Source organism: Eschrichtius robustus, chromosome 13, assembly GCF_028021215.1.
Source record: "Eschrichtius robustus isolate mEscRob2 chromosome 13, mEscRob2.pri, whole genome shotgun sequence".
Taxonomy (NCBI): Eukaryota; Metazoa; Chordata; class Mammalia; order Artiodactyla; family Eschrichtiidae; genus Eschrichtius; species Eschrichtius robustus.
Window position 1 is genome coordinate 103261653 of NC_090836.1, and position 24947 is coordinate 103286599.

At 49.6% G+C, this 24947-nt stretch overlaps 3 protein-coding genes across 12 annotated transcripts in view; 1 reads left to right on the forward strand and 2 right to left on the reverse strand.

The window, feature by feature from the left end:
• The window catches only part of PPARA (peroxisome proliferator activated receptor alpha), a 75502-nt gene extending 69966 nt beyond the window's left edge, over positions 1-5536 (forward strand). For all 6 annotated transcript variants that reach the window (XM_068559753.1, XM_068559757.1, XM_068559751.1 and 3 more), the window contains one exon: positions 690-5536. The gene's annotated coding sequence lies outside the window, so the exon portion shown is untranslated. The remainder of the gene's footprint in view (positions 1-689) is intronic.
• A 265-nt stretch (positions 5537-5801) lies between these two features.
• On the reverse strand, positions 5802-10372 carry CDPF1 (cysteine rich DPF motif domain containing 1). 4 transcript variants are annotated; one of them, XM_068560739.1, is made up of 4 exons: positions 10338-10372; positions 7899-8011; positions 6721-6832; positions 5802-6373 (listed from the first exon to the last, which is right to left on the reverse strand). In XM_068560739.1, the coding sequence occupies exons 2-4, from the start codon at positions 8009-8011 to the stop codon at positions 6227-6229; spliced, it is 372 nt and encodes a 123-aa protein (XP_068416840.1). In that variant the 5' UTR covers positions 10338-10372; the 3' UTR covers positions 5802-6226. The 4 variants fall into 4 exon arrangements, with proteins under 4 accessions (XP_068416840.1, XP_068416837.1, XP_068416838.1 ...); XM_068560736.1 differs by having other exon boundaries at positions 6721-6877; XM_068560737.1 differs by lacking the exon at positions 10338-10372 and adding an exon at positions 9888-10039 and having other exon boundaries at positions 6721-6877.
• A 5180-nt stretch (positions 10373-15552) lies between these two features.
• Positions 15553-24270, reverse strand: PKDREJ (polycystin family receptor for egg jelly). 2 transcript variants are annotated; one of them, XM_068561609.1, is made up of 2 exons: positions 20562-24270; positions 15553-19730 (listed from the first exon to the last, which is right to left on the reverse strand). In XM_068561609.1, exons 1-2 carry the CDS (start codon positions 24258-24260, stop codon positions 17319-17321), a joined length of 6111 nt encoding a protein of 2036 aa, XP_068417710.1. In that variant the 5' UTR covers positions 24261-24270; the 3' UTR covers positions 15553-17318. The 2 variants fall into 2 exon arrangements, with proteins under 2 accessions (XP_068417710.1, XP_068417709.1); XM_068561608.1 differs by having other exon boundaries at positions 20520-24270.
• Positions 24271-24947: the final 677 nt, after the last annotated feature.

Sequence of the window (24947 nt, forward strand, 5' to 3'; positions counted from 1 at the left end):
GATCTGCTGGAAGCAAATCAAAGCGTTTCCACTTCAGAATGACACCAGTCAGGGGTTGCCCTAAGTCAGAAAGGAGTTAAGCTTTGAGTCACAGGGTGCATCCGTATCCCCATTCTTTCCTAAAATGCGAACTCCCTGGGCTAATGAGCCTGGAGGCCTGTGGCTTGTCCAAGGTCTCGGGGCAGGATCCCGGTGCCAGGTGTATGTGGCCTCTTGCTCTGGAGTCTTGGGACAGATCTATTCAAATGGACACGGCGTCGGAAAGTGAGCCTTCAGACTCAGGCTTTTGGAAGGGTTGTCTCTTCTGTTTAGCTTCTCATACAGCCTGTCTGAAAGAGCTCCTAGCTCACGCGTGCCACGGGAACAAGCTGACGGCGGGCCCAGGTTCTGCATCAGTGGCGTTAGTGAGCGTCTGGTCCTCTTGGGGCCCAGCTAGACCACCAGCGATGCCCCTGGCGAAGCCACAGAGGACCTCAGCTTGAAAGCCACTTGACATTGTTCACTTGTTAATAGGAAGAAATTCATTTGAAATAACAGGGTCACTAATTGCCACTCAGAGTATTTGTGGTCACCTAATCAAAGATTTCTCCAAGCACTGATAGTCAAATATAGATGAATTATTCGCCAGTTCAATATATGGTAGTTTTTCGAATAGTAGCTATTTAAAGAGCACACTTCTTGCTTGCTAGGTTTCAGTAGACGTCAGCATGAGGTCCGATGGAAGCAGGTTCCAGAAGCTTCAAACCACAAGCGTGGAGCTGGCAGCCCGGGATGCTGGATGCAGGACATGGCAGGACCCCCTTTCACCACCTTGACCCGCTCTTCAAGCCACTGTTTAAACCTGGTTCTTCCTTTCCTCAACTTGTCATCACAGAAAGTGCCAGACTCTTCAGAGACCACAGATTACCAGGCAGCCTTTGTCTGGGAAGGGGGGACCATGGGGCTCCTCCAGGACACCCTGCTGCCGTCCTGCCAACGCCCCTCCTCTCTGCCTCCTGGGCATTTCCAGTTGGGGGTCCCATGCCCTGCCTTCTGCCCCTGCCACCCTGCGAGAAGCCTGAGGGCTGCACATGCAGGACGCCGCCGCCCTGACGTCCAGTATTGTCAGAAACAGGGCGCCCCAGCCGTCAGAGGAGCATTTTGACTACTGCCAGAGCGCCAGAGCCCTTCCTGCTGCCCGCCTGGCCTCCGGTTTCCCTGTGACCTTTCTACAGCTCTCCAGTGAGAGGCGTTTCAAGCATCTTCCCAAAGAGGATATATGCGCAGGGGTAAACAGTGAATGTGAATTGAGGGGAAAGAATTCCAGAATTCCAGAATGTCCGTGAGAGATGTCCCTGTTAAAGGGAGTCCTTCCTTCTACTTTAAGAGCACAGCACCTTTCCACGGTACTGATGCGTTTCCTACACTGGGCCACATGAAACGCTAAGAAAACAGACGACCTTGAGGACCGTGGACGTTCCAGCAAAGGGCAGCAGCCTAAGATCGGAGCAGAAGCTCAAGGCCCAAGTAAGATCCTTTGTTTGATGTATGGTGATAAGTACTATTAATTGAGCAACTACTGTTTTCCCAAACCTACAGCATGACAGCTACCTCAATAGAGCTATCAAAAGATACTGTTAAAATTAAGGTCCACGTAGCACTGGGCCTTTTGGTGCAGCTCTAGTCAGACCATCTATTGTTAGGGCTCAGAGGCTGGATGCTCACCTTTGCCGTGTGCACACTGAGAAATGGAAGGTTATGTGGATTTTTAAAGGAATTTTATTGTTTAAAGGGAGCCTTGGGAATTCCCTGGTGGTCCAGTGGTTAGGACTCCACCCTTTCACTGCCGAGGGCCCCGGGTGACCTGCTCACCCAGGGCCGCCTCCTCTTGAGCTATGCCTGCTGGCCATGCATGAGGCTGTTCACGGGGAAATCCTGGCAGATGAGGGTGGAGAGATGCCTCCGTGCAAGCCTCAGTCACACCGTGGCTTCAGGAGGCCTCGCCACGCCCCGGCCCCACCTGTGCCCCTCTGTGCCTGACTCCTTTTCAAGCCACTGTGACACTGGGCACATCTGACACCTGGTGGCCAGATGCACGATGGAGGGTTTTTTGTTTCTTGTTTTTGTCTTGACCCAATGACCACACCTGTCTCTGCAATGTCTTAAAAAGTCCTGTTTAAATATAAGTCCGTTGTTTCAACCAGGGGGTCCGGCGCTCCCAGCTAAGACCAACTTGACCGCCGGCCTGGCCTTTTATGGGGGCTTCCAGGGACCGGGGGAAACCCAGCCACCTTCAAGTGCCTCTTCCACCCGTGTGGCCTTGCGAAGCGCAGATCCCACGAGGAAGACTGCCAGGTGCTCACGGCTCCCCACCTGCGCTTTCGGTGCAAGTTCCTGCTGTCGCCTCCAATCCTCAGCCCCGTCTTCAAGTGGAAACACCCGGCGTGGACGAAAAGGGCCGCCTGGCGGTGCAGGTTTAGCCCCGGGGGTGGCCTGCTTCCCCCACTTCCCGCCCCTGCACTTAAGACGGGCGAGGGTGCGGCGAGGCGGTCCCTGTGGGTTAGCCCGGAGCCCAGGCTGCACGTGTTCCTGGAAGGGTCACTTGTTCTTAGGTTCACAACAGTGGTGTCGATTCAGGAGATGCAAGGAAATTGTACTGTCCATAGAAGTCGCAAACTAAGACCGATGCCACCAGCAGGGGGGCTCAGCGATTATTAAAAAGTGTCCAGGGAGGATTTTCGCCACACTCACTGTTCCCATGGCGTTGGTGGTGCGGGCACTGGATGGTTCCAAAGACAGACTGTCTGTATTTATTCTTCTCGTTTTGTAAGCGGCCCAGCTGCTCTTAAGTCTTGGTCCAAGCTTACGGGGCTCCCCCGGGATTATGGGTTCTTACCAACCAAGTCTTTGCATGGAGCTGTCAGCTAAGGGGACTCTTGCCTTCCTGACAGCAGTGACTTCCAGGCGGCACAGCAGGAAGGCTCCGCAGACAGCTCGGCTGGGAGGAGCGAACGAAGGGGCGGACAGTGAATGCTGACAGCGTCCCCACCCCCGCTAACGGGGCGCTTTCCTCCTTCTCAGTGCAAGGACTTTTCCGGGGGCGTGTTCTCCTCCAGGGACCTTCTGCCCAGAAAGATCTAAGGTTAGGCTCCAAAGGTTGAGGTCTAAAAGTTTTTGCTGAGATTTGTATCTATTTTTAGGTGCCATTTTAATACAATTCAGGAAAATGGTCGTCGACCCTCAGCCCGTGAAACACACGGGAGTGAGAACAAAGGCAGTAAATCTGGTCTGACTCAGAATATAGGAGGCCCATTCTACTTCTCTGGAAACTACAGGACAAACTGAAATGTGATAGTGGAAGTTTTGCAAGGAAAAGAATAAGACAACGTGTCTTCACGCTTTCATTTAAAGAATTACGTAGCGCTTTGCGTGATGCTGTGTTTGTGGAACGCGGCAGGTCCTTAAACTTATCTCAGCAGCGTGGGCTGCTGTGGGTATGGCTGCTTATTAGGGCAGAGAGTAAGAAGCTGCCGCCCAGGGCTCATTTCCAGACACCCTTTCCCGGCTTGAGGCACCCGGACTCCTCAGATCTCGAAGGGGGCTCTCGACAGACCATCTGCTTCTCAGAATTTCAGTTTGAGACAAGATAAGTGTAACCGTTTACTTCCACCCCCCTGAGAAAGGGGAGCCATGTGCCGTGTCCCGGGGGAACACATGCGGTCACATCCTTCTGGAATCCTTTGCCACATAGAACAAGACCACACTGCATCCACGTCAAGGTCACCTCTTGACTACAGCAACTGGTAGACATCAAGGACTTTGGGCCCCGCGGCTGTTAAATGCATTATATGAAAAAAATCGAAGAAATATCAATTTTTTACATCACAAATAGCAAATTAAGCCCTGGGTCAGGTATTTTTCATTTAAAATGTGTTTGCTAGTTTGGGTGGAATGTGAAAAGCTTCCATGTTTTTCCCCAGAGAAGGTAATACACCAGCCTCCTCCTCTCTTGCCCTTCTCCCCCCGCTCCCACCCTCAGCATCTAAAATTCATTAAGTGATGAACATTACAGCGTCATGCCAGCCGGAGCGCAGACAAGCTCCCCACGATGAGCCCTGGCTCCCCTGACAAGGAGTGGGGGCCCCTGAGTCTCCAGGCCCTGAACACAAGTGAGTGGCTCATCTTTTCAAGGTCAAATCATTCACTTTGGGCAAATGTCTTTTCTTTTTTAAAGGCACAGGCGGTCTGGTCCTTTTTTCAGGCCTAAAAAAAATGTACCTCACACGAGATGGATACCACTCAGTACGGTTTTCGGTAGAATTACAGTATTCGGGTTCGAGTTATCACTATTTTTTCTACACTGTATGGTAAAAAAGAACTATGTTAATAGCTATATCTTAAATACTGTGATTTGAGGTTTTTTAAAAAAAATCCTAATGTAAATATTTTACTCACAATCATGCATCTAATAGCAAGCATTGGGATTCTTCTGCAATCAGTGTTAATTGACGTATACTCTCACTAGCCTGGCTCTTGGACTTGTTGAAAACACACAGGAAGCTGAAATATCACAACTGAAATACAACTGCACGCACGCACACACACACATCAGAGCTTTCCTTCTCTCCTGAGCCACGTGGAATTCTTTTCCCCGTAAACCTGTTCCCTTCCCCATGCTTCACGTGCAAGAGGCACGAATGAGTCTTGTTTTATCATTTCTACCGGCAAGGCTGCCTCCGACCCAGGTCAGAAGTCACCGATTTCACACAGCAGGATCCCGCTGGAGACCATGAACTAGTCCTGTGTAGTAAGCAGCTGTCTGTTCTTCAGGGAATTACTACCTGTGGGTTGTTACCAAAGAACTTTGCAATTTGAAAGATGCCGATGGCAGTGATTGGCAACGGTTGGGTCTCTGCAGCCTCCAGAGCCCAACCCGGAGTATAAAGCAGAAGCCACAGAGCCCGTGAGTCTCCCATACGATGTTTTCCATACCTTGGCAGATTTCTTCCTGATGTGTATCTGTACCGCCCCCGGGACCCACAGGGCCGCCACACCCAAACCCAGGGGAGCCTTTGCCAGACACATGGCAGAGTGGTGCAGGTTCCCAAAGCCAGGACTGAGCTTGATTCCTTGATGTGTGTTTATCGTTACTGTTCTTGGGTGCCTTATACTCTCAAAGTATTTAGGGGCTGACAGACCCTTTGTATTTTATACTAAACAGGAGCAATTCCAAAGCAGATCTTTTCTGAGCAGGCTCTGACGCCCTCTCTCCAGCGCAGACCCTCTGGGTGTGATCGGTGGGGAATCCAGGGCCGCAGGAAGCCGGGGTGTGCAGAGGAGAGCAAATGGAATCTTCCTAGTCACTTTACTGGCAGTGGTTCCAGGCAATTAGAAAATGGCTATAAAATAACTTTAATTTTTTTTAAATTTTGGGTCTTACTCATTTTCCCTTTAGGAGATTGAACTGATCGTATATATTGATTTCTATCCTGAATTTATGGGAACTTATATGTTTGGAATGTCCTACTGTAAGACTGATGAATGTAAAGAGTTAATTTCAGGGTACAGTTTTGCCTTAATGGTTTTAAAAAATAAACTATTTTTAAAAATTACTTGGCGAGTTTTCAGTGATGCTATGAGATGAACTGTTTGGTCTGAAAAAAACCAATCCCCAGCTGTAGGGTCTGCCCTTAACCCGGAACAGCCCCCCAGCCCCATAGCTGACGTGGTCTCTACCTGTAGAGTCCAGTGACAGAGCGGACCTGGGACGACGTGCCCCCAGAAGACAAAACCCGGCGCAAACATAGGTCAGTAAAAGCTCTTTATTCATACTCTCATCAAACATGTTTCTAGCACCCTCCAGGCAGTGTGCACTGGTCCTGCGGAAACTACAGAATCGGACAGAGCAGTTCCTGCCCTCTAAGAACTGGCAGGCACGTGGCGAGCCCACAATCAGTGTCTCACCAATTGCTAAGGTGGGGGCCGTGAGGGCGGGGGTGCTGCGGTCTTTGGAGCACTGGGGTCTGGGGTCTGCCTTCTGGGCGCCCTCTCTGCGTGGCTCCTGGCCCTGTTGCTGCTGCAGGCAGACCCCAGCTCCCTTTGGCTACAGACACGGCTCCCGATGGCCCAGAAACAAGGTCGGTCGCAGCGGCTCCCAGCTTGGCCCCATCTCTGAGCCAGGGCACAGAAGCCCGCTGGCCAGGAGCCCCGTGCAGCGCACTGCTGCGAACCTGGTACCCGACTGGACTCACGTTCGAGAACCAGGCTGGCTGGCAGGCCTCTTGGATGGGACTTTCCTTTTCTCCAAGTCTTGCTGAATTTCCTGAGGGAAAGCATCAATGTTCTCCCGGACACAGGGGAGGCAAAATCTCTTGGAGTAGAATAAACTGCATTCCTGAAAGAAGAGGGGGACGGAGGAGCCTGAGTGCCATGGGAAGCACACTGCAGCATCTCCCAGAGCCTCCAGGAATCTCTCTCTCTTCCTCAACCCCCCATGAGACCCTCTAACTGACCCCAGCTTGCCTGTCCCCTACCCCTCTGTTGGCTGCAGGCACCCACCCATAATGCAGCGGACCAGCTGCGTGACCGTGAGGGCTCCCAGGACCACCAAGGCCAGGAAAGGCTGCCGCTCACACTGTCCCTGGGAAAGGCTCACGTGTCACCTCTCTCACAGTCACACACGTGAGGTCCCAGCCACAGGGAGAGAGGGAAGGCGGCCCCAGCCGCACGTGGCTTACCCACCGGGCCCACGCACACCAGCCTGCCGCATAAGCCGCATCTCGAGCCGAGGATCAGGAATCTGTCCTTGTTGGGGGTGAAGGGGTCCCTCATGACGTAGCTCTCCTCCAGGAGGCTGCAGGACAGGAAGTGGTGCCAGTGGGCAGAATGGCCCAAACCTCTGCTGACGGAAGGTAGCCGGCTGCACGGACCTCCCCGGGGCCTGCTCACCGTGCGTGCTCATCGCGGGGAGGGGTGGCCCCCTGTGCCACCAAGTAGCAGCAGAGAGGCGAGCAGTGGTGCCAGGCTGGGATGAAATGAGACCTGCTCCGGGCTCCGTGTCAACCGCAGGAAAAGAACCACTCCTCCTCGGCCCAAAGAAGGGCTGCTGCAACTCAGCCCCCAGACCCCAGCCTGACTCAGCAGGGCGGCGGGCAGGCACAAGACCTCCACGCAAGCTCTCCAAGCCCTCCCCTCACCTCCGGGATGACACCCGCTCCCAAACTGCCTGCTTCCACACGGGGAGAACAGGGCGCTTTACCCTGGCTAAGGTTCTGGCCTCACAGCGCACATCAGAAAGGAGACCAACAGGATCCGAGGCAACACCCCAGGTTCCTCAGGGCCAGAGGAAAGAAGCCTGGCCCCCGCCGCCTGTCCCACGTAATGCACCGGTCAGATCCCCACAAGGTGGCCTCTGATGGAGGACAAGTTGAAGGTCAAGAATCAAGCCCCGGGACCCACTGGCTCTACTCTGGGCCATCCATGGGCAGGTGCACGGGAAGCTGGTCCTCAGGGCTCACTCCCACCAGCACAAGAGCCGCAAGGCAGGCAGCTTCCCGCTGAGGAGGTGTCTTCGTAGGAACCAGCGGGACCAGTGACAAGGCCCAGCCCCAGACGCGGTGGCCTCTGCGGCTCCCTGCGTTCCCAGCTGCGGAGCTGTTTCAGCCTGAGCCACGGTGCTCCCACCCCACAGCTGGGGCAGCTGCTGGACTCTGGGCTGAACAGGGAGGTGGGGACTGGGCAGTTCTAGGAGAGCCGGATGGCCCTCGAACCTTGCCCTGTGCCTTCCTGGGTCACACCTGAAGTGCCCAGAGCCTGGGCTGGGTGGCCCAAGACACAACACCCTGTGTCAAGCCCTGTGTCAGACTTAGGCCAGCCAGCTCTGGGCGGGCTCCCTGGGGTGCTGGGACCCTGGTACTCACACGACAGACTGGGTGCCGGGGGGCTGCTGCCCCACGTAGCTATATGGAGCTGTTAGGGCACAGAGCTGGCACTCAAACACCCCCGAGGGGCGGCACTCCGCCTCACACGCCATCTGCAAGGTCAAAAGACAGGGCATGTCGCCTACAGAACCAAGAGCTACCCACATCTCAAAGCTCCCCACTGCCTGCTTCTTACCCACAGGTGAGAAGGGCACCGTACAGACAAGGCACCTCAAGTTCAGAGTAAGTACGAGACCTGCTCAAGGTCACACGTTCTTTTCAAGCGCACTTGAGCTATTCACCAAGATAGACTATATTCTGGGCCATAAAATGAGCCTCAGACTTTAAAAGCCTGAAATCATAGAGTACATTCTCCAACCCCATAATAATTAAATTAAAATCAGTAACAAAGGGATACATGGAAAATCCCCAAGTATTTGGAAATTAAATGATATACTTCCAAATAAACCATAATTCAAAGAAATCACAAGAGAAATTAGAAAATATTTTGAACTAAATGAAAACTAAAATACAAAATATCAAAATACATAGAATGCAGCTTAAGCAGTGTTTACAGGGACATTCACTGTTTTAAATGCTTAAATTGGAAAAAAGGGCTTAAAATAAATCATCTAACTTTCTACCTTAAGAAGCTAGAAAAATGCAAATTAAACTCAACATAAACAGAAAAAAGAAAATAATAACTCAAATCAAAGAAACAGAAAATGGACAAACAATAGGAAAAAAAAATCGATAAAACCAAAGCTGGTTATTTCAAAATGTCAATAAAGTTGACAACCTCTAATCAGACTGATCAAGAAAAACAGGAAGAAGATACAAATTACCACAATGAGGAATGAAACAGGGGACATCACTAAGACTACAGACATTAAAAGGATAATAAAGGAATGCAGTGACCTTTTTTACCAAATAAATCTGACAGTTTAGATGAAATGGATATACTTCTTGAAAAAACACCATTTATCAGAAGTGACTCGAAATAGAAAACCTGAATAGCCCTTTATCTATTAAGAAAACTGAATTCATAATTTAAAATTTTCCTTTAAAATGAAATAGAACAAAAAGAACAACAAAAAAAAGAAATAGAACACCAGCAAAACTTCATGCCCAGATGTCTTTACCAGCAAATTGTCAAGCATTTAAGGAAGAAGTAATACCAACCTACAGAAACTGTTTCAGAATACAGAGAAAGGAACACTTTCCAAGTGATTTTGAGGCCAATATTACATGGACACCAAAACTGCCAGTATTACCCTGATACCATTCATCAGACAAGGCTACTACAGGAAAACTACAGAGTAATATCCTTCACAAGCAAATATCTTTAGCAAAATATTAGCAAACTGAATTCAATAATACATAAGAAGCCTAGGGCGTCACGACAGAGTGGATTCAACCCAGGAATGCACTGTTGGCTCAACATTCGAAAACCAGTGAATGCCAACTCATGAGAGCAACAGAATAAAGGAAGAAAAACCACACCATCATTTCAATAGATGCATAAAAAGCATGACAAAATTCAAGGCTGTGGGTGGTGCTTCAGAGACAAGGGGCTCCCCACCAGACTGCAGAATAAACTCCCTTCCTCGGCATTTAAGGCCTCTTTAATTTGGGACTTATCTCCCAATGACTCTGCCGTCCAGCCCCCACCCCTCCATACAGCAGGCTGCAGTTCAAGTGGCTCCATCACTGTCCTTCAGGTGTTCCATGCACTTTCTCACCCGCCACCCCGGCCTTCGCTCCTGCTGTTCCTGCCACCTGGAGGGTTTTCCCCAAAGTCTCCACCTATGGAATTGCCCTCTGGCTGCCCTGAAGATTTTCTGTTCACCTTTGGCTTTCGACAGTTTGACTATACAACTACTTTTTTTTTTTTCCTTTTAAACCTATTTATCCTGCTTGTGCTGCTCTAAGCATTTTGATCTGTGGTTTAGTATCTTTCATTATTTTTGGAAAATCCTTAACCATTACCACTTCAAATATTTCTTCTGCCCCATTCTTTCTTGTCTCCCGCTGAGATTCCAACCGCAAATACGTTTAACTTTGATGTTGTCCCGCGGTTCTTGGACCCTTTGCTCTAGGTTTGTTTTTTTTTCTACTCTTTTCTGTGTTTTAGTTTGGGTCATTTCTACTGCCCTGTCATCAAGCTCATTGATTTTCCCTTGGTTATGTCGAATCAGCCGACTTGCCCTCGGAAGGCTCCGCGGCGCCGCGCAGTCCGGGCGGGACCGGGGATGAGCCCGGGCGCAGGCTCCGCGGCCCGCCCCCAGCGCCGCGGGAGGCCGCTCGGGCCTCCAGCGCTCGGAAACCCGCAGGGCTCCGCGGAGGCGCCCAGGCCGGGCCGGACGCACGAGACGCGCGGGGAGGGACCCGGGCGCAGCCGCACACATCCCCGCCAAGCCGCCAGGCCGCGCCACTCACCACCGCTGCCGAGGCCGCCGCGCGGCCGAGCCCACGACGCGTGCGCGGTGAGGCGCGGGGCGGGGCCTCGCGGCGGACTTCCGCCTCGCCCTCCGCCTCGCCCTCCGCCTCGCTGCGGCTTCCGGTACGCGATCTCTCGGGATTGGCAGCGGCTGGGCAGCACCTGGGGATACTTCGGCTAGCTCACGCCGACGTGGCCTGCAGTCCTGGCTGCTCCAAGGCTCTCAGCTTCTTTCTGGGTTTCCCACCGGGCTCCACAGAGTCGGTGCCGCCGGTGCGTAGCCCACAGATAACCCGGCCCCAGCCGCATTTCCATCCCCACGTGGTTTCTCTCACCGCGCGCTTCGGACCGAAATGCCCTGGTCTTAGTTCTCATGCTACCCGTCCCCCAACTAGGACGGAAGCCTCCGGGGCCTGGGGCCAGGGCCGCAGGCAGTGGTTACTATGTGCCCTAAGGCAACAGACAGAATGGGTTCAAAATGAGCCCTGCCTCCTGCGACCTTTAAAAGCTGTGTGCAACCAGGACTTGTCACTGTACTCCTCCAAAGCCTTAAAGTGGCCTAAGTGGCCTGCAATGCCCGTCGTCATCTGGGACCACCATCCTTCAACTTCCAGGTCTTCACCTTGGGGCACCAACCACGTCAGCTACCAAAAGTTGCACTGGACCCCAAGCTCCCCGTCCCGAAGCTCAGACAAGGGCTTCCCTAGACCTGCAGTGGCCGTCCCACCCCACTCCTGGCCCCTCTACTCGTGTGTATTCGAGGCACCATTCTACGGGGTTAGGGGATGATTCTGAAGCCAGCAGCCCTGAGGTCTGGGACTTTTTCCTTTGGGGAAACGAGAAATAAGGATTATATAAGGTGTCTTATTAATGCTGGCAACAAGGACTATTTCTGGACTTGAGCAAGAGCGGCTCCTACCCTGAGCCTCAAGAATTAGCGAGCCCTTATATTTTGCTACTAGAGCATGTGACCTCAACTGTGCTTACAGCAATGGCACTCTTTGGATCAATTCAAAGTTTACATACTGTTGGTTTTTATTTCTGGATCTGCCCAAAGATGGGCCACTTGATAAAGCATTTCAAATTTGACCTAAATCCACTCTGAGATACATGACTGGTTATCTCATGAATGCTGTCAAAGCCATTAGACAGTTTAGACAAGTTATGCGCTGCACTGGAAGAGTTAAAGTGAAATAATATTCAAAGAGCAAATCATGGTCTTTGTCAGAAAATAAAGTTAATTTTGATTTGAGCTGTCCACAGTTATTAATATAAGAAAAAGCTTACAAAACAATCCACAAGGATTAAAAATATCTAATAAAGCTTTAGAAAAAAATGGTTTCCCAAAAGAAACTGCATGTGAAATAAGCACTAAATCAAGAGAATGAAAAGACAAGCCACAGAATGAGAGGAAGTACTTGCCAAAGGTATATATGATAAAGGACTGTTATCCAAAATATACAAAGAACTATTAAAACTCAACAGTAATAATACAAACAACCCAATTAAAGAATGGGCCAAAGACCTTAATAGACACCTCACCAAAGAAGATACACAGATGACAAATAAGCATATGAAAAGATGTTCCACATCCTATGTCATCAGGGAAATGCAAGTTAAAACAGCAATGAGATACCACTGCACACCTATTAGAATGGCCAAAATCCGGAACACTGACACCAGCAGGTGCTGGTGAGGATGTAGAGCAGCGGGAACTCTCATTCGTGGCTGGTGGGAACGCAAAACGGTGCAGCCACTTTGAAAGACAGTTTGGAAGTTTCTTACCAAAACACACATACTCTTACCATGTGATCCAGCAATCATGCTCCTTGATATTTACCCAAAGGAGTGGAAAGATTATGTCCATATAAAAACCTGCACACATGGTTATTACACCTTTAGTCATACTCATAACTGCCAAAACTTGGAAGCAACCAACATGTCCTTCAGTAGGTCAATGGATAAATAAACTGTGGTCCATCCAGACAATGGAATATTACTCAGCACTAAAAAGAAATGAGCTAACAAGCCATGAAAAGACATGGAGGGAACGTAAGTGCATATGATTTAAGTGAAAGAATCCTATGTGAAAAGGCTACATAGTGTATGATTCCAACTCTGTGACAGTCTGGAAAAGGCAGAATATTGGAGATACTAAAATGATCAGGGGTTGGGGGGAGGGAGGGATGAAAAGGTTGAGGACACAGGATTTTTAGGGCAGTGAAAATACTCTATATGATGCTATAATGGTGGATATATGTCATTATACATTTATTCAAACCCACAGAATGTGTAACACTGAGTGAACCCTAATGTAAACTATGGACTTTGAGTGATTATGGTGTGCCAGTGTGGGTTCATCAATTATAACAGATCTCCCACTCTGGCAGGGGATGTTGATAATGGGGAGGCTATGCGTGTGTGTGGGCAGAGGTATATGGGAAATCTCTGCAACTTCCTGTCAATTTTGATGTGAACATAAACTGCTCTAAAAAATAAAGTGCATTTTTAAAAACCCACTAAAATGACATTCAAATACAACGTAGGGAAGTTAGAACTAGGAAACAGTAACATCTACTGGAGTCTTGAAGAAGAGTCGTGCACAAATAATCCCAAAACTAATTTCCATAGAGACTGTTTTCTGACCATTGTGGACCATTATAGTCTCTATCCGACAGAGATTTGAACAAAGTGAGCAACCCACTGCAGTTTTCAGTTTTCTTTATAATATCCCAGTGCTGAACAATGTGAAAGGTGAAATACTTAAAAAATACTGGATGGATCTAGATGTGTTATAAGAAATGATGATAACAGTGAATTAATGATGACATTTATATGATGAAACGAAAGGAGACTATAATGATGTTTAATATAATGGTAATATAATATAATGATCTTTTTATATGCACCCTCCTTACAGTGTTTAAACATGATATCAATACTCATGGTTCAATTCTAAGTCTAAAACTTTCAGAAATTTATTGACAATTCCAGTTGCTACTCCCTCAGCAGAGTGAAGTTTCTCCCAGCTGAAATCATTAAAAACTATCTGCAAACTGTTAAGACTCAGGAAAGGTTGTCTAACTTGGCACTACTGTCAATACAACACAGTTATGTGAAAATCTTTGTTATTATCAACACGATGATTTTTCTGAAATGAATTCAAGAAAAATAAACTTTATGGAATACACACACAATAATTTATGGATTATGTATGTTTTTTTACTCATCCAAAGATCAGTGGCCCACCAACAGAACACCCAGAGGTACACAATAGTAATTCAGTTATCTTTGATATTTTGCCCATTTTCATCTATATAAAAACCATAGCTTTACAAATAGTTTTTAATTTTGCCCTTATGAAAGTGTGGGTGTCAAGATAGGTGGCTATAACATATTTTTTGTAATGGTTTGTAAACTTGTTTTATAACCTTTAGATATTTAGACATGCAGATATTTGTCACCCTGCCTCGACCCCACGACGTTAGGGGTGGCCTTGCCAGGGAATATAACTACCTAGATGTTGTGGCAGGACTTATAAGACATTGTATAAATGTTGTCTTAAACGATTAAGCTTTTTAAAAATCATGACACTAAACAAGTATTATACATTGCATATTCAAGTGCAGCCTGAGAAAGGAAATTTGAAAATTGAAAAATAAGGAATTGAATGCAGATTAGAATCTAAAGCAAAGCATTGTTAATAGCAATAAAAGGAGGGGGTAACTCTGGAGGATTAATTCCTTACACACCTCATTTCACTGTTAAGTCCAATCTTATTCATCCCTTTCTCCATTTCTGCCAGTAAAATTAACGTCCAAAGGCTGGCACTTTCCTTTTAGTGCTAATGAAATTCCAGAAGCAGGCCTTAGTTTTTTAAGTTAACCCTTAAAAGCGTAACATACATACAGAAAATTACATACTTCCTAAATGTGCGGCAAGATGAATTCTCACAAAGTAAGTACAGCAGTGTAACCGGCACCCAGATGGAGTCTTCCACGACAAGAGACACTGGAGGTTTCTTCTGGCTCAAGGGGAAGGCTGGCCCTCTGTGGGTGGAGGGAGGATGCATGGAGAGACCTGAATTTATTGCCAATGGACAAAATGCCTTTAATGGTGTATAGCTTTTAAGTAAATATTTAAGAGTATAATATACATACAGAAGCAGGCCTTACGAATGCAAGTCTTCGTAATTGGTAAAAGGGTTTGAGGTAGATGAAGGATATGCAGCTTCAGAGGGAGCCATCTCTCTGCATCTAAAACTTGTTCTCCTACTCTGAGTTAATAAGGGGCTACATGGAGGACAAATCCAAGAACATTTATCTTGTTTTCCTGTGCAATACAGACTTGGGAGGGTATTCATAACTGTTTCCAACTTGTTCTGGAACATGCCTACCCTATCCCTGGAAACGTGATGGGAACAAAGGCGTCTTAAAAGACTCCTTTAGAAATTGTTGCCATGTCCTGTGAAAATGACCTTCTAAAGAAACCTGAATTTTGATTTGTCTCGTTACTTTGTTTTCCTGATGTTAACTTAAAACAGTAAAACAGCCAGTTTTGTTTTCACCAGCGGTTATTTTTACCAGCAAAATGGGTTTATTCGGGAGCAGCAAAGAATTGCGATTTGGGACATGTAAGTCTGGTAAAGCAAAGGAGAGGGAACTTATTTTACAGAGAAGGGAAAGTTGGGCGGGGCTTTTATAAACAAACTGTCCATTGGAGGAAACTGGGAGTCGGAAGTCTAGTGTGAGTTGTGACAGTCTCTCATTGGCTGGGCTGTTGCCAGGCGAGGAGAAAACCTTCCTTCCTCCTGCTGCCTAGTAAAGTAGCATCGCTTCCTGCCGGAGAGGCATGGTACCTCTCTTCCTGTTGGGATCTGTGTTGGCCTGAGTGGTATGTGCATGAGAGGCCCCACTTCTGGCCTCCCGACTCCATTTTAGTGAGGTGTCCCTTTATTAATTTTCACACTGACAATGTTATAATTGGCATCTCTAATATTTCTAAACTATCGAAATACTTGTCATTGCTCTATCATTAGAAGGCCCCTGGCACTCCCCTCTCTCCCAGGATGCGTGGAAACAGCCCTGTGACTCTGCTAGACTTCTCACTGTAGCCACAAGGTGACAGTCTTGTCTTCTTTGAGGGGCCTGCAGCTGCTGTCCCTGGCCCTCACTCAGCCCACCCCACGCCCCCACCCCCGCCTTGTTCCTGGACGGCCCACTTGGGCCCTGCCTTTATGACCCTGTCACTCACAGCTCCGAATCCTGAGATGCTATGCGGGCCTGGGGGCTTTCTTCCTGGGAAGGGAGGCCAATTAGTGTAACCCTGGGCCTCCCACAGCACCAGAGGGGCAGAGACTTCAGCTGATCCTAAATTTGGGAAGAATGTCTGGGTGTACCCAGCCACAGAGCACCCGAGTCTGCCTTGTCTGCCTGGGTCTTCGAAGCCTCTAGGGGGAGCTGCCCCATGTCGCCTGCACATCACTTGGGGCTTACACTCCCCCGTTCTGCGTTCCATGGGTGACTGCACCTGACCAGACCCCAGTAAAAAGTAAACATTTGGCCCCCATGGTTACGCCTTCCGAACCTGTTCAGAAATCAGGTGGTAATGAGGGGTGCTAACCATGAACATGCACTTCACTTGGAACCAGCGGCCAGAGCCCAGCCACACCTGATACGTCCCACCAGCGCAGTTAGAAAACCCACAACTGACCTTCTGACCCTAATCGTGTGGGTGGCCTTGGGTGAGTCACAAAACCTCTTCATTATCTCACCTGGCAGAGAAGGCCACTCCCCACCCCAGGTTCTCAGGCCTCCCCCGGGGAGGAAACGATGGAACGCGTGTGCACGTGCGTGCGTGCGTGCCCGTACCTGCCAGGCGCAGGGTGCCGTGACCATTCCCATGCAGCGCAGGACTATGGGGGCGCCAAGGGAGTAACAAACACCTGGGACACAGCAGCTGCCCACCTGCCTGCTGTCCCCCTTTGCTGGCCCTCGACATTGAGGGCAGGAGCCATCGGTGTACACACCTCCTGACAGGAATCACTGCAGGTCTCACAGAAGAAATCTCACATTTAATTCTGATCAAGCCTAAAGTGGCATCTACATAAATGAACATGCTTCTGAGTGAAAATCCAACAGCTGCTAGCCCATTTTTCTTAAACAATGTTTTCTAAACAATCCACCAGGCCATCAATAACCCGAACCCCAAATCCTGGATGTATATATTGCTATATACATTATATAGAGTATTTACTATCTTTCAATGTGAACCCACACCCACACACACCTTCTTGCTGTTTAATAAAAGTCACGTCTCATGGCCAGAAAACGTTACTACACTTTACATCTTTCACTTGCAGTGGCCTTAAGAAGTAGATGGGAAGCTTCAGACTTCTGACCCCCAGGTCCACACCCCTGCATTCCCAGGCACAAGGGCAACTCCTGGGACTCATCACAAGGCCCTGGCCCAGCTGGAGTGTGGGCGGTGGAGGTAGGGAGGGTGGAGGAGGCCCTGTAGCCCTGTGTGCAAAGGGAACAGCCAGCGGGGCCGAGGCACTGAACCGCAAGCGCTGGCCTCCCAGCCCCAGGGAGGGGGGCACAGAAGCAACAGAATTTTCCTGCTGCTTCTGGCAAGGTGGGGTGAGGTTGAGGGGGCCTTTTAGTTCCCTACCCCAAATCTGGGTCTCTAACCTTCTAAACTGCAGCAGATTCCAAAGACACCAACTTCCCAGGAACAGGGAAATCAACCCAGGACTCACAGGCTGTCATCGTCCTCTCTCTGTAGAGGCTGCACTGCACTCTGACACCCTCCTTTCAAGTTCCGAAGGGGAGGCCAAGACTGCGGATACTTCCAAACGTAGGGGGTGTGCATTGTGAAGGACACGGGTAGAAAGCACAACTGAGCCACTAAACGTTCCTTAATCCCAGAAACTGAGCATTTGAGAGAAGCTGGCCTGTGGATCTTGAAACTGTCACGGATCACACAACGAGATAAACCATTTTCTTCCCATTAATGTTTCTGGTCTTCAGCCCCAGATACCGGCTGTTGTTCTTCTCTGGCTGCCCGTACAGCATGTTGACAAAGAACTTGGGTTGGTCTTCTGCCTTGGATTTGAAGGACAGAAAGCCAAATGCAGTTCTTAGTCTGTGACACAGGTAGGTCATTGCTTCCGCTTCTTCTGAGGGCTCCTCATACACAGGCTGTTTCATTTCCTCGTAGGCAGACAAAATCACCGCCTGAAATAAGTTGATCAATATGCAGATCATCACCAGCATAAAAGATGAGAGAAACAGGACCCCGAGAACCCGGTTATTGGAAAATTCCGTGTTCTGAAAAGCTGAAACACAGTAGGAGAATATTGTCTGCGTGGCATGAATCATATCACTGTAGTTCCATTCGTGCTGCCCGAATACCAGGTAACCAAAGGTCATGTAGACAAAGAAATACACGAACACCAGTAGTGCCACGTGGCAGATGCCGGGAAGGGCAGTCTGGATGGCCCTCTGTGCGAGACGCACATTGTAAAAGAACCTGGAATACCTGAGGGTCTTCAGGATTGTCAGAAACAACAGGAAACCTAAAATCACCCTCATGGCGTGATCTACTTGAGACACTGCATGAAAGGGAATGAAAGCCTCAGAGTTCGACAGGTAAAACCGAATTATACCGACGGCCAAGAAGTGTTTCCTGAAAAAGAGCACGATCAACACGGTAAAGATGCATTTTAAAGCAAAGTTGAGCAAATTATATACACTTTTCACGTAGGCGGACCTTTCTTGTGTGATGATGTAGACCTCGTCGACAACGTAGGCGAAAAAAAAAATGAGGATGGCCACGTACAAGTAGATTTCTGCTGAAGTTTTTCTGTTGAAATCGGCAAGCGAGAAGGAGTGGGCAGACAGGCTAGTGTTCACAACTCCTAACTGAGAGACCTCAAAGATGACCGAGATGCTGCAGAAGAGAGTGATGTCTGGATTAAAAGTTGTTAGTTCCAAAATCACAGCCCATGTCTTCTCATCCAGCCAATGGCTTCCCTGGAGTTCACTGAGCCTCAGTGTGGAATTAAACTGCTGCTCTTCTGGAAAAAAATAGAACGCGTACCCTCCTGACCCGTAGGTATGCAATAGCCCATAGGAATAGTACACCCATCTCTTTTCTCGAGGCTTGTAAGTAAATCCTTTCGTAGTCTTGTCTAGAGCCCGCTTACTAACTCTATTCCACAACCCGGAGTAGCTTTTTGTGTCTTCTGGGTCAGTGCCGTATTCGGGGTGACAGTGAATCTCTCTTTTGAGGCTGTCCTGCGTGAAGTTTTTGGCAGGCAGACAGGTTTTCTCTCCAGGTTGCGCCCTCACCTGCCTCATCAGTGGCAGGCCAAGGATTTTAGAGGCGCTGTCAGGGAGAAAGGTGGGACGCAGGTCGTTGTGGAGAAGAGGCAACAGAACGCTGTTCAGCCACCGAAAGATGTCTTCCAGCTTGGTCACCGACGCCAGATCCACAGAGAACTGGTCACGAATAAACTGATTATAGTAAAAGCCGTCGGTGTGGCATAGGAGGGTGACCAGGCTCAACAGGAGGGCCAGAAACATGACGTGAGTGAGGATGTAGCTCAGGAACAGGAAAGCTCTTCTCTTGAGCCTCTTCTTTCTTTTGAATATCGTGATTTCGTCTTCAGTGAGGGGCTGGTACATCCTCGAGCTTCGGAGCTGGGCGATGTGCTGCTGGTGCCTGCGCATTTCCTCTGGGTTCTTCGCGACGCTCTGCAGCTTGATCTCACTGTAGCGACAGTTGCCGACCCACGGAAGGTTTTTACAATACTTGGGCTTACTTGTTCTGTAGCCTGACACGAATATAATTTTAGATGTTTGCACCAGAAGAACTGACTGCAAGAAGCAACAAAATGATGCAAACAGCCATTCTATTGACTTTTCGTAGCCGTAAGTCAGTCCATAAAATACAATAAAGAATGAGGATATGCTACAAGTGACAAAAACCAAGAGCCACGCGACATAAACGCAACACCACGGCAGAACGATCCTGGTCTTCTCTTTGAGGGGTGTAGCACCGGGCTGGGGAGGGTGCTCTCCAGAAGAAACACTTTGATTGTCTTCAACGTTTGGGTTATTGGCATTTTTATTTTCTCTTTGGTTGCGGGAGACCTTGCTTTCTGCTCGCTTGGGCTGGGGCCGTCTTTTAGACGTGGCCTTGACAGAAGCCTTGGGAAGTCCAGGACTTCTCCCAGTAGGTGGAAGCTTTTCAGGCTCCTGGGAGCGTGCGTCGTCAGTTTCATGAGCGTGCCACTTTGCTAGTCGTTCTTCCCAGTGTTCACTTGCTGCTGGTGTCCACGGATACTTCCGAGGAGCGACCTCCCTTAGGGTCACCTGAGGTCTCCTCTGGGAATAGATGAACAAAGATGTGATCATTAGTTGCACAGGGATGGTAATTAAGACACTTTCCATCCCGATCACCATCGACCTGAGGTACTTCCCCTCTTGTGACTCTGCTTCTTTTTCTTTATTTAGATTAAAGAACATAATATTACACAGAAGGGAGGAGAGCAACATGGTTAAGCAACAGGACAGCCTCTGGAGCCTACTGAACGGTGTGGCAATGACACCAGAAAAAACAGAGAACCACATGTGGCTTCTCCCCAGCCTATAACTTAAATCTGTAAGGAAAAAATCCTTTCTGTTGAGAGGCTTATCTGGGGGGGTTACTTGAAAGGTTCTGTCCAAAGAGGTGTCAATAGAAAGCCACTCCCGGCACATGAACAGCCAGATGTGTCTGCTGAACAGATTCTCCACTTTGATTCTACTTAAATACCAACTAGGGGACCTGCCCTCGTTGTTGTGCCACACGCGGATGGAATGGATGTCCCCTAAGTCACTTTTCGTCGTTAGGAGGAAAGTGCTGATGCTTCCTTGGTAGAGGGTTGTAAACTGTGGATGGCTTAAACAATGCACATCGCTGCTACTTTCTGTTCCCTGCAGTTGGACAAAGACATTGGCCCTGGTCCCAGACCCACAACGGCTTCCTGTAAAAACAGTGACTAGGTAACACACATTATCGTAAGGATCGTTATCAGGTAGAACTACCACATGCTCCCTAAGACACTTGTCTATTTCATCTCTGTGCAAGGCCCAGAACGCTAGGACTATGTATAAGAGCATAATGAAAAGTACAGTGAAGAGGGTCACGGGGTTTTGGGTAACGTTCTTGATGACCTCTAATCGTAGATCCACGGGGTTAGGGACCACGATCACCCTGGCCGTCAAATAGTGGGTACGCAGGTGAAGGTTGGCTAGTTTCATTGCATCCAGCTGCCGCTTGGCCCGCCCTGGGTTCTTGCAGATACAGTGCACTTTCTGCCAGGTGGTCTTCTCTCCGACAACGCAGGTATCTTCTCTCCAATCGCTCTGGATCCCATACATGTCCAAGCATTGAGTGCTGAAAACAGAAATTCTCACTAACTTGTCATTGGGCTTTAGGACAAAACGAGGTGCCTGCAGAACCACAGCGACGGTACACTCAGAGGAGCTGGTTCGCTGAGCTATGACCCGCAACAGGGACGGGGGAAGGCAAACCACTCGGGCCTCCGTCACTGTACAGTCAGGGTCAAACAGGTCACTGTCTTTGGCAATTGGAGGGATGCGATGGGGCACGAGGTAGGTGGCGATCAAAGCGCTGGGTGTGATCTGATGGCCCGCGTACACCGACACTGTGAACAACACGGCCACTTCCGTCACAATGTGGATCAACACCTCCTTCCCTGCTCTGCTGTCCACTTCAAAGCTAAATGCCCCCGTCGTCTTTCTCAACGACTCATCCGCTTTATGAGACTCCTTGCTGGGTCCCACCGTGAGATTAAAAGTCCCAAAGCTCAAGTTTTTTCTGATGAGGTACACTTCCACTACATCAGGTGTGATCTCAATCACGTCACCGGTAGCCTCGGTTCCTGTCATTCGGAATCCAACCACCTCGGTCAAAATGTTTTCCCCATAATTTAGCCAAGGGAAAGGGTCGTCTGCAAACTCACAAAACATTGTAGAAATTGGAGCGTTGGCAGGCAGACTAGGAACGCTGCTCACATTTAGGGTTGGATAAAAACAATTTCGACAGTGTTTCTCGGTGCTGAAAAACTTGGTAACATTCCACTTTTCCGTTTTCTTGACATACATGTTAAAGTTGGAGGTCCTCATTGCAGTGGTCTTGTCCTCTGGCACTTTCACAGCCAATACTGTCTCTGCTAGAGATTCAACGACATGGAAAGGCTCTTCGACCACTTCATGACGAGCCATCAGTTTCAGGATATTAGACAAACTTGTTAATATTCCAGTGCTTACACTTTCTATTTGCTCAGAAGAAATGTGCTTCTCTCTCTGGTGACACTCTTGGAGGGCTTGGCTTGCTTGCCAAATCCTCACCGTGGCCAGTTTCTGAACAACTGAGGAGAACTCAGAGGTTTTCTGCGTTAATTTAGTAACAGTCATGACCACCTGGCTAATTTCCACCAAAGTGTTTACAGGAAGAATGAAAGACTGATTGAAAAGGTGTTCTCGGAGTCTGATTTGGTCAGCTTGCAGACGTGAGTCGGTTTTCATGCTATTCAAGACAGAAGCTACAATATACATTAAATAACCTGCAGGTAAAAAATCCTGCTGTTGAAGCAAAGTAGACAGCGATGAATCTGGTCCCGTAGTGGAATTGAGTAACTCCTGCAGCACAGTCCTTGATGAGTTTATGTCAGTGGGAGCCTGTACAGTGGCGTACAAAGTCACCTGAGAAAAAGCTCCCAGAGAGGTATTATATGCCTGAGCATATATTTTCAAGGCGTAATGATTGGCCAACACACCAACAGGGAGAAAGGAAGGGGGTGCTGTGCAATCCTTCCCCAAATAGAGGATAGACCCAAAGTTATTCTCTTTTAAAGAACTGATTTCACCAAAACCACGCACATCGGGAACTATTATTTTATACGTAAGAACGATGTTCTTATCCTTGAAACTACTACAATGGACAACAAATTTAGTAATGAATGCAATTCCTTTAGCTGGATCAATTTCGCATTCTGTGGTTTCAGGGATGTGGTGAATAACGAAGGGATGCCTTAAGACCAAGCTCGATCCACCCCAGGTTGCTAGATTTAGAGAGATCCAAAACTTATCTTCAACGAAACGCCGAAAAGCGAAAGCTTTTACAGAAAAATAAGCACCATTCCGCCCTGTTGTAGTCTGCCCCGTCCAATCAAATGGCATCTTATCACCTGAAGACGACAGAATGGACCATCGATAGACATCACGGCCTGCTTTACAACGTGGGCATTCTAGAGACAAAGAAAATCTCTCTGATATAATCAAAACTGTATCACAATTTTCAGTACATGAAATGCTTGCTACAGGTGCTGGTCCTTGGAGCACATGCACCGTCCTATCAGAAAATGCTGTTCTGTCGTTCTTCTGGATCACCAGTCTGAAAAAATACACACGGCCGCCGTGAAGTGTTTCTGGCAAAAGTGTGAGTATAGGACCAGAGGCCCATGCCCACCTGAGATCAACCTGCTCTGGGAGACAGACTTCCTTGCTCCTCACTGTTATGTCATGTCCATCGTAGTTTCTTGGGTCTGTGGTGCAGTACCAAAAAAAGTGAAGTCCCTCTAAAGGGTTTTCTGCATCTGGATCAGAGGACATATTTCCATTCAAAGTCAGCCCATCTGTGAAATTAACTGTGATGTTGGTATCCCCAGGAATAACCGCCTCCAGGGGACTTCTAACAATGATGATATAGATGGAATCCGAGTCTTTCTTCAGAGGTATCTTTGGATCATATGTGACGATGTACACGGAGAAATTAAGCAGATACACCCCCCAAGATAAAGAATGTGCGGAGATATGTATACTTGATGGAGAGTTCCCTGACTTGAAAGGTGGGTTTTGCAAAGGTTTAGTCCAGTCCGGCTTGTCAGATACAGAGGCCACGGAAAAGAGTTTCCAATACTGACCAAAGAAACTTTGGATTGGGCAGCGGGCCTTAACCGTGGCATTGATGGTGACTTCCATCTTCCTGGTCAGCTGCAGGGGACAATCGTCATTCCTATTGATCCTCACCGGATCCAACACACAGACCCCCGAGCGTGATATCTGACAGGACACCGAGGACTCCATGGCTTGGGAACTGTTCGGGTTGACAGTCTCTAAGACGACAGGCGTGGGCCCGTCCGTGGGACACTTGGTTCTGGCCACGAAGCCCGCGTAGGAGCGCGGGCCGCGGGGCAGAGCCGAGCGGGGCGACACCGCTGAGCGGGGCGACACGCGGGCGGCGGCCGTGGGGACCGTGGGCCCGAGCAGCCCGAGGCGGAAGGTCCACTCCAGACGCCCGAGCGAGCGCGGCAAACGGGCGAGCCAGCGCAGGGAGAGCCGGCCGCCGGGCGCCGACAGCTGCAGGTCCACGTGGGTGGGCGCGGCGGCAGCGCGGCGGGCGCGCAGCAGGACGTGCGCGCGGAGGCAGCGCGGCGCCGGGCCTGCGAGCCGCCCGGCCCGCAGACAGAGGTCGCGGCCGCCGCTCAGGATGACGGCGCCGCCCGGGGCCGCGCGGGGCCGCAGGCGGAGGCGGGCGCGGCCGCCGCCAACGCCGCCGCCGCCGCCGCCGCCGCCGCCGCGCACCCCGAGGCCCCGGGCGCCCCTGACCGAGCGCAGCACGGCCGCCCGGGGCCGCGCCGGGACGCGGACCCGGGCCTCGGGCGGGGCGCGGCGGGCCGAGGCGGGCTCCCGGCCGAGGAGGTCGCCGGACGGCGAGCCGGGCACCCTGGGGACGGTGCCGCGGGCCCCGCGAGGAGCCGGCGTCGGAGGGCGGCCCAGGCCCAGGCCCAGGCCCAGGCCCAGGCCCAGGCCCAGGCCCAGGAGGAGGAGCGCGGGCCCCGGCCGCATGGGAGCGGGAAGTGGGAGGCGCTGCGGAGGCCGCGGACCAACGGCCACGGGGGCGCGGGCCGCGGGGTCACGGGGGGCGGGGCAGGGGGGGAGGGGCTGCGGGCGGCTGGCCCGTGCCCACACCTGGCTAGGCTTCGGGTCAGGGTTGTTAGTGGGGTTCCTGTGGCGCAGTCTCCTGACCCTCCGAGGAGACCCCTTAGCAGGAGCCCACCCCCCTGGGAAAACTCATTACAAAGCGGTGGAAAGCGAGAGGGTCAGTGGGCTCCCTGAGTGGAGGGAGAGGGGGACTGCTCACTGGGTTTCTTACTTAGTTTTCCTTTTTTAAAAAACAATTATTATTGGAGTATAGTTGCTTTACAATGTTGTGTTATTTTCTGCTGTATAGCAAAGTGAAGCAGTTATACATATATCCACTCGTTTTTAGATTCTTTTCCCATATAGGTCATTACAGAGTACTGAGTAGAGTTCCCTGTGCTGTACAGTAAGTCCTTATTAGTTATCTATTTTATATATAGCAGTGTGTGTATGTCTTTCTACTTTCTTAGGGTGAAACCCTGTGTCATTGATTTTAGATCTTCTTTTCTAATAGAAGCATTTACTGCTGTCAGTTTCCTGCCAAACACTGCATCCCACGTACTTACCGTATATTTATTATCATTCAATTATAAATATTTTTAATTTCCCCTG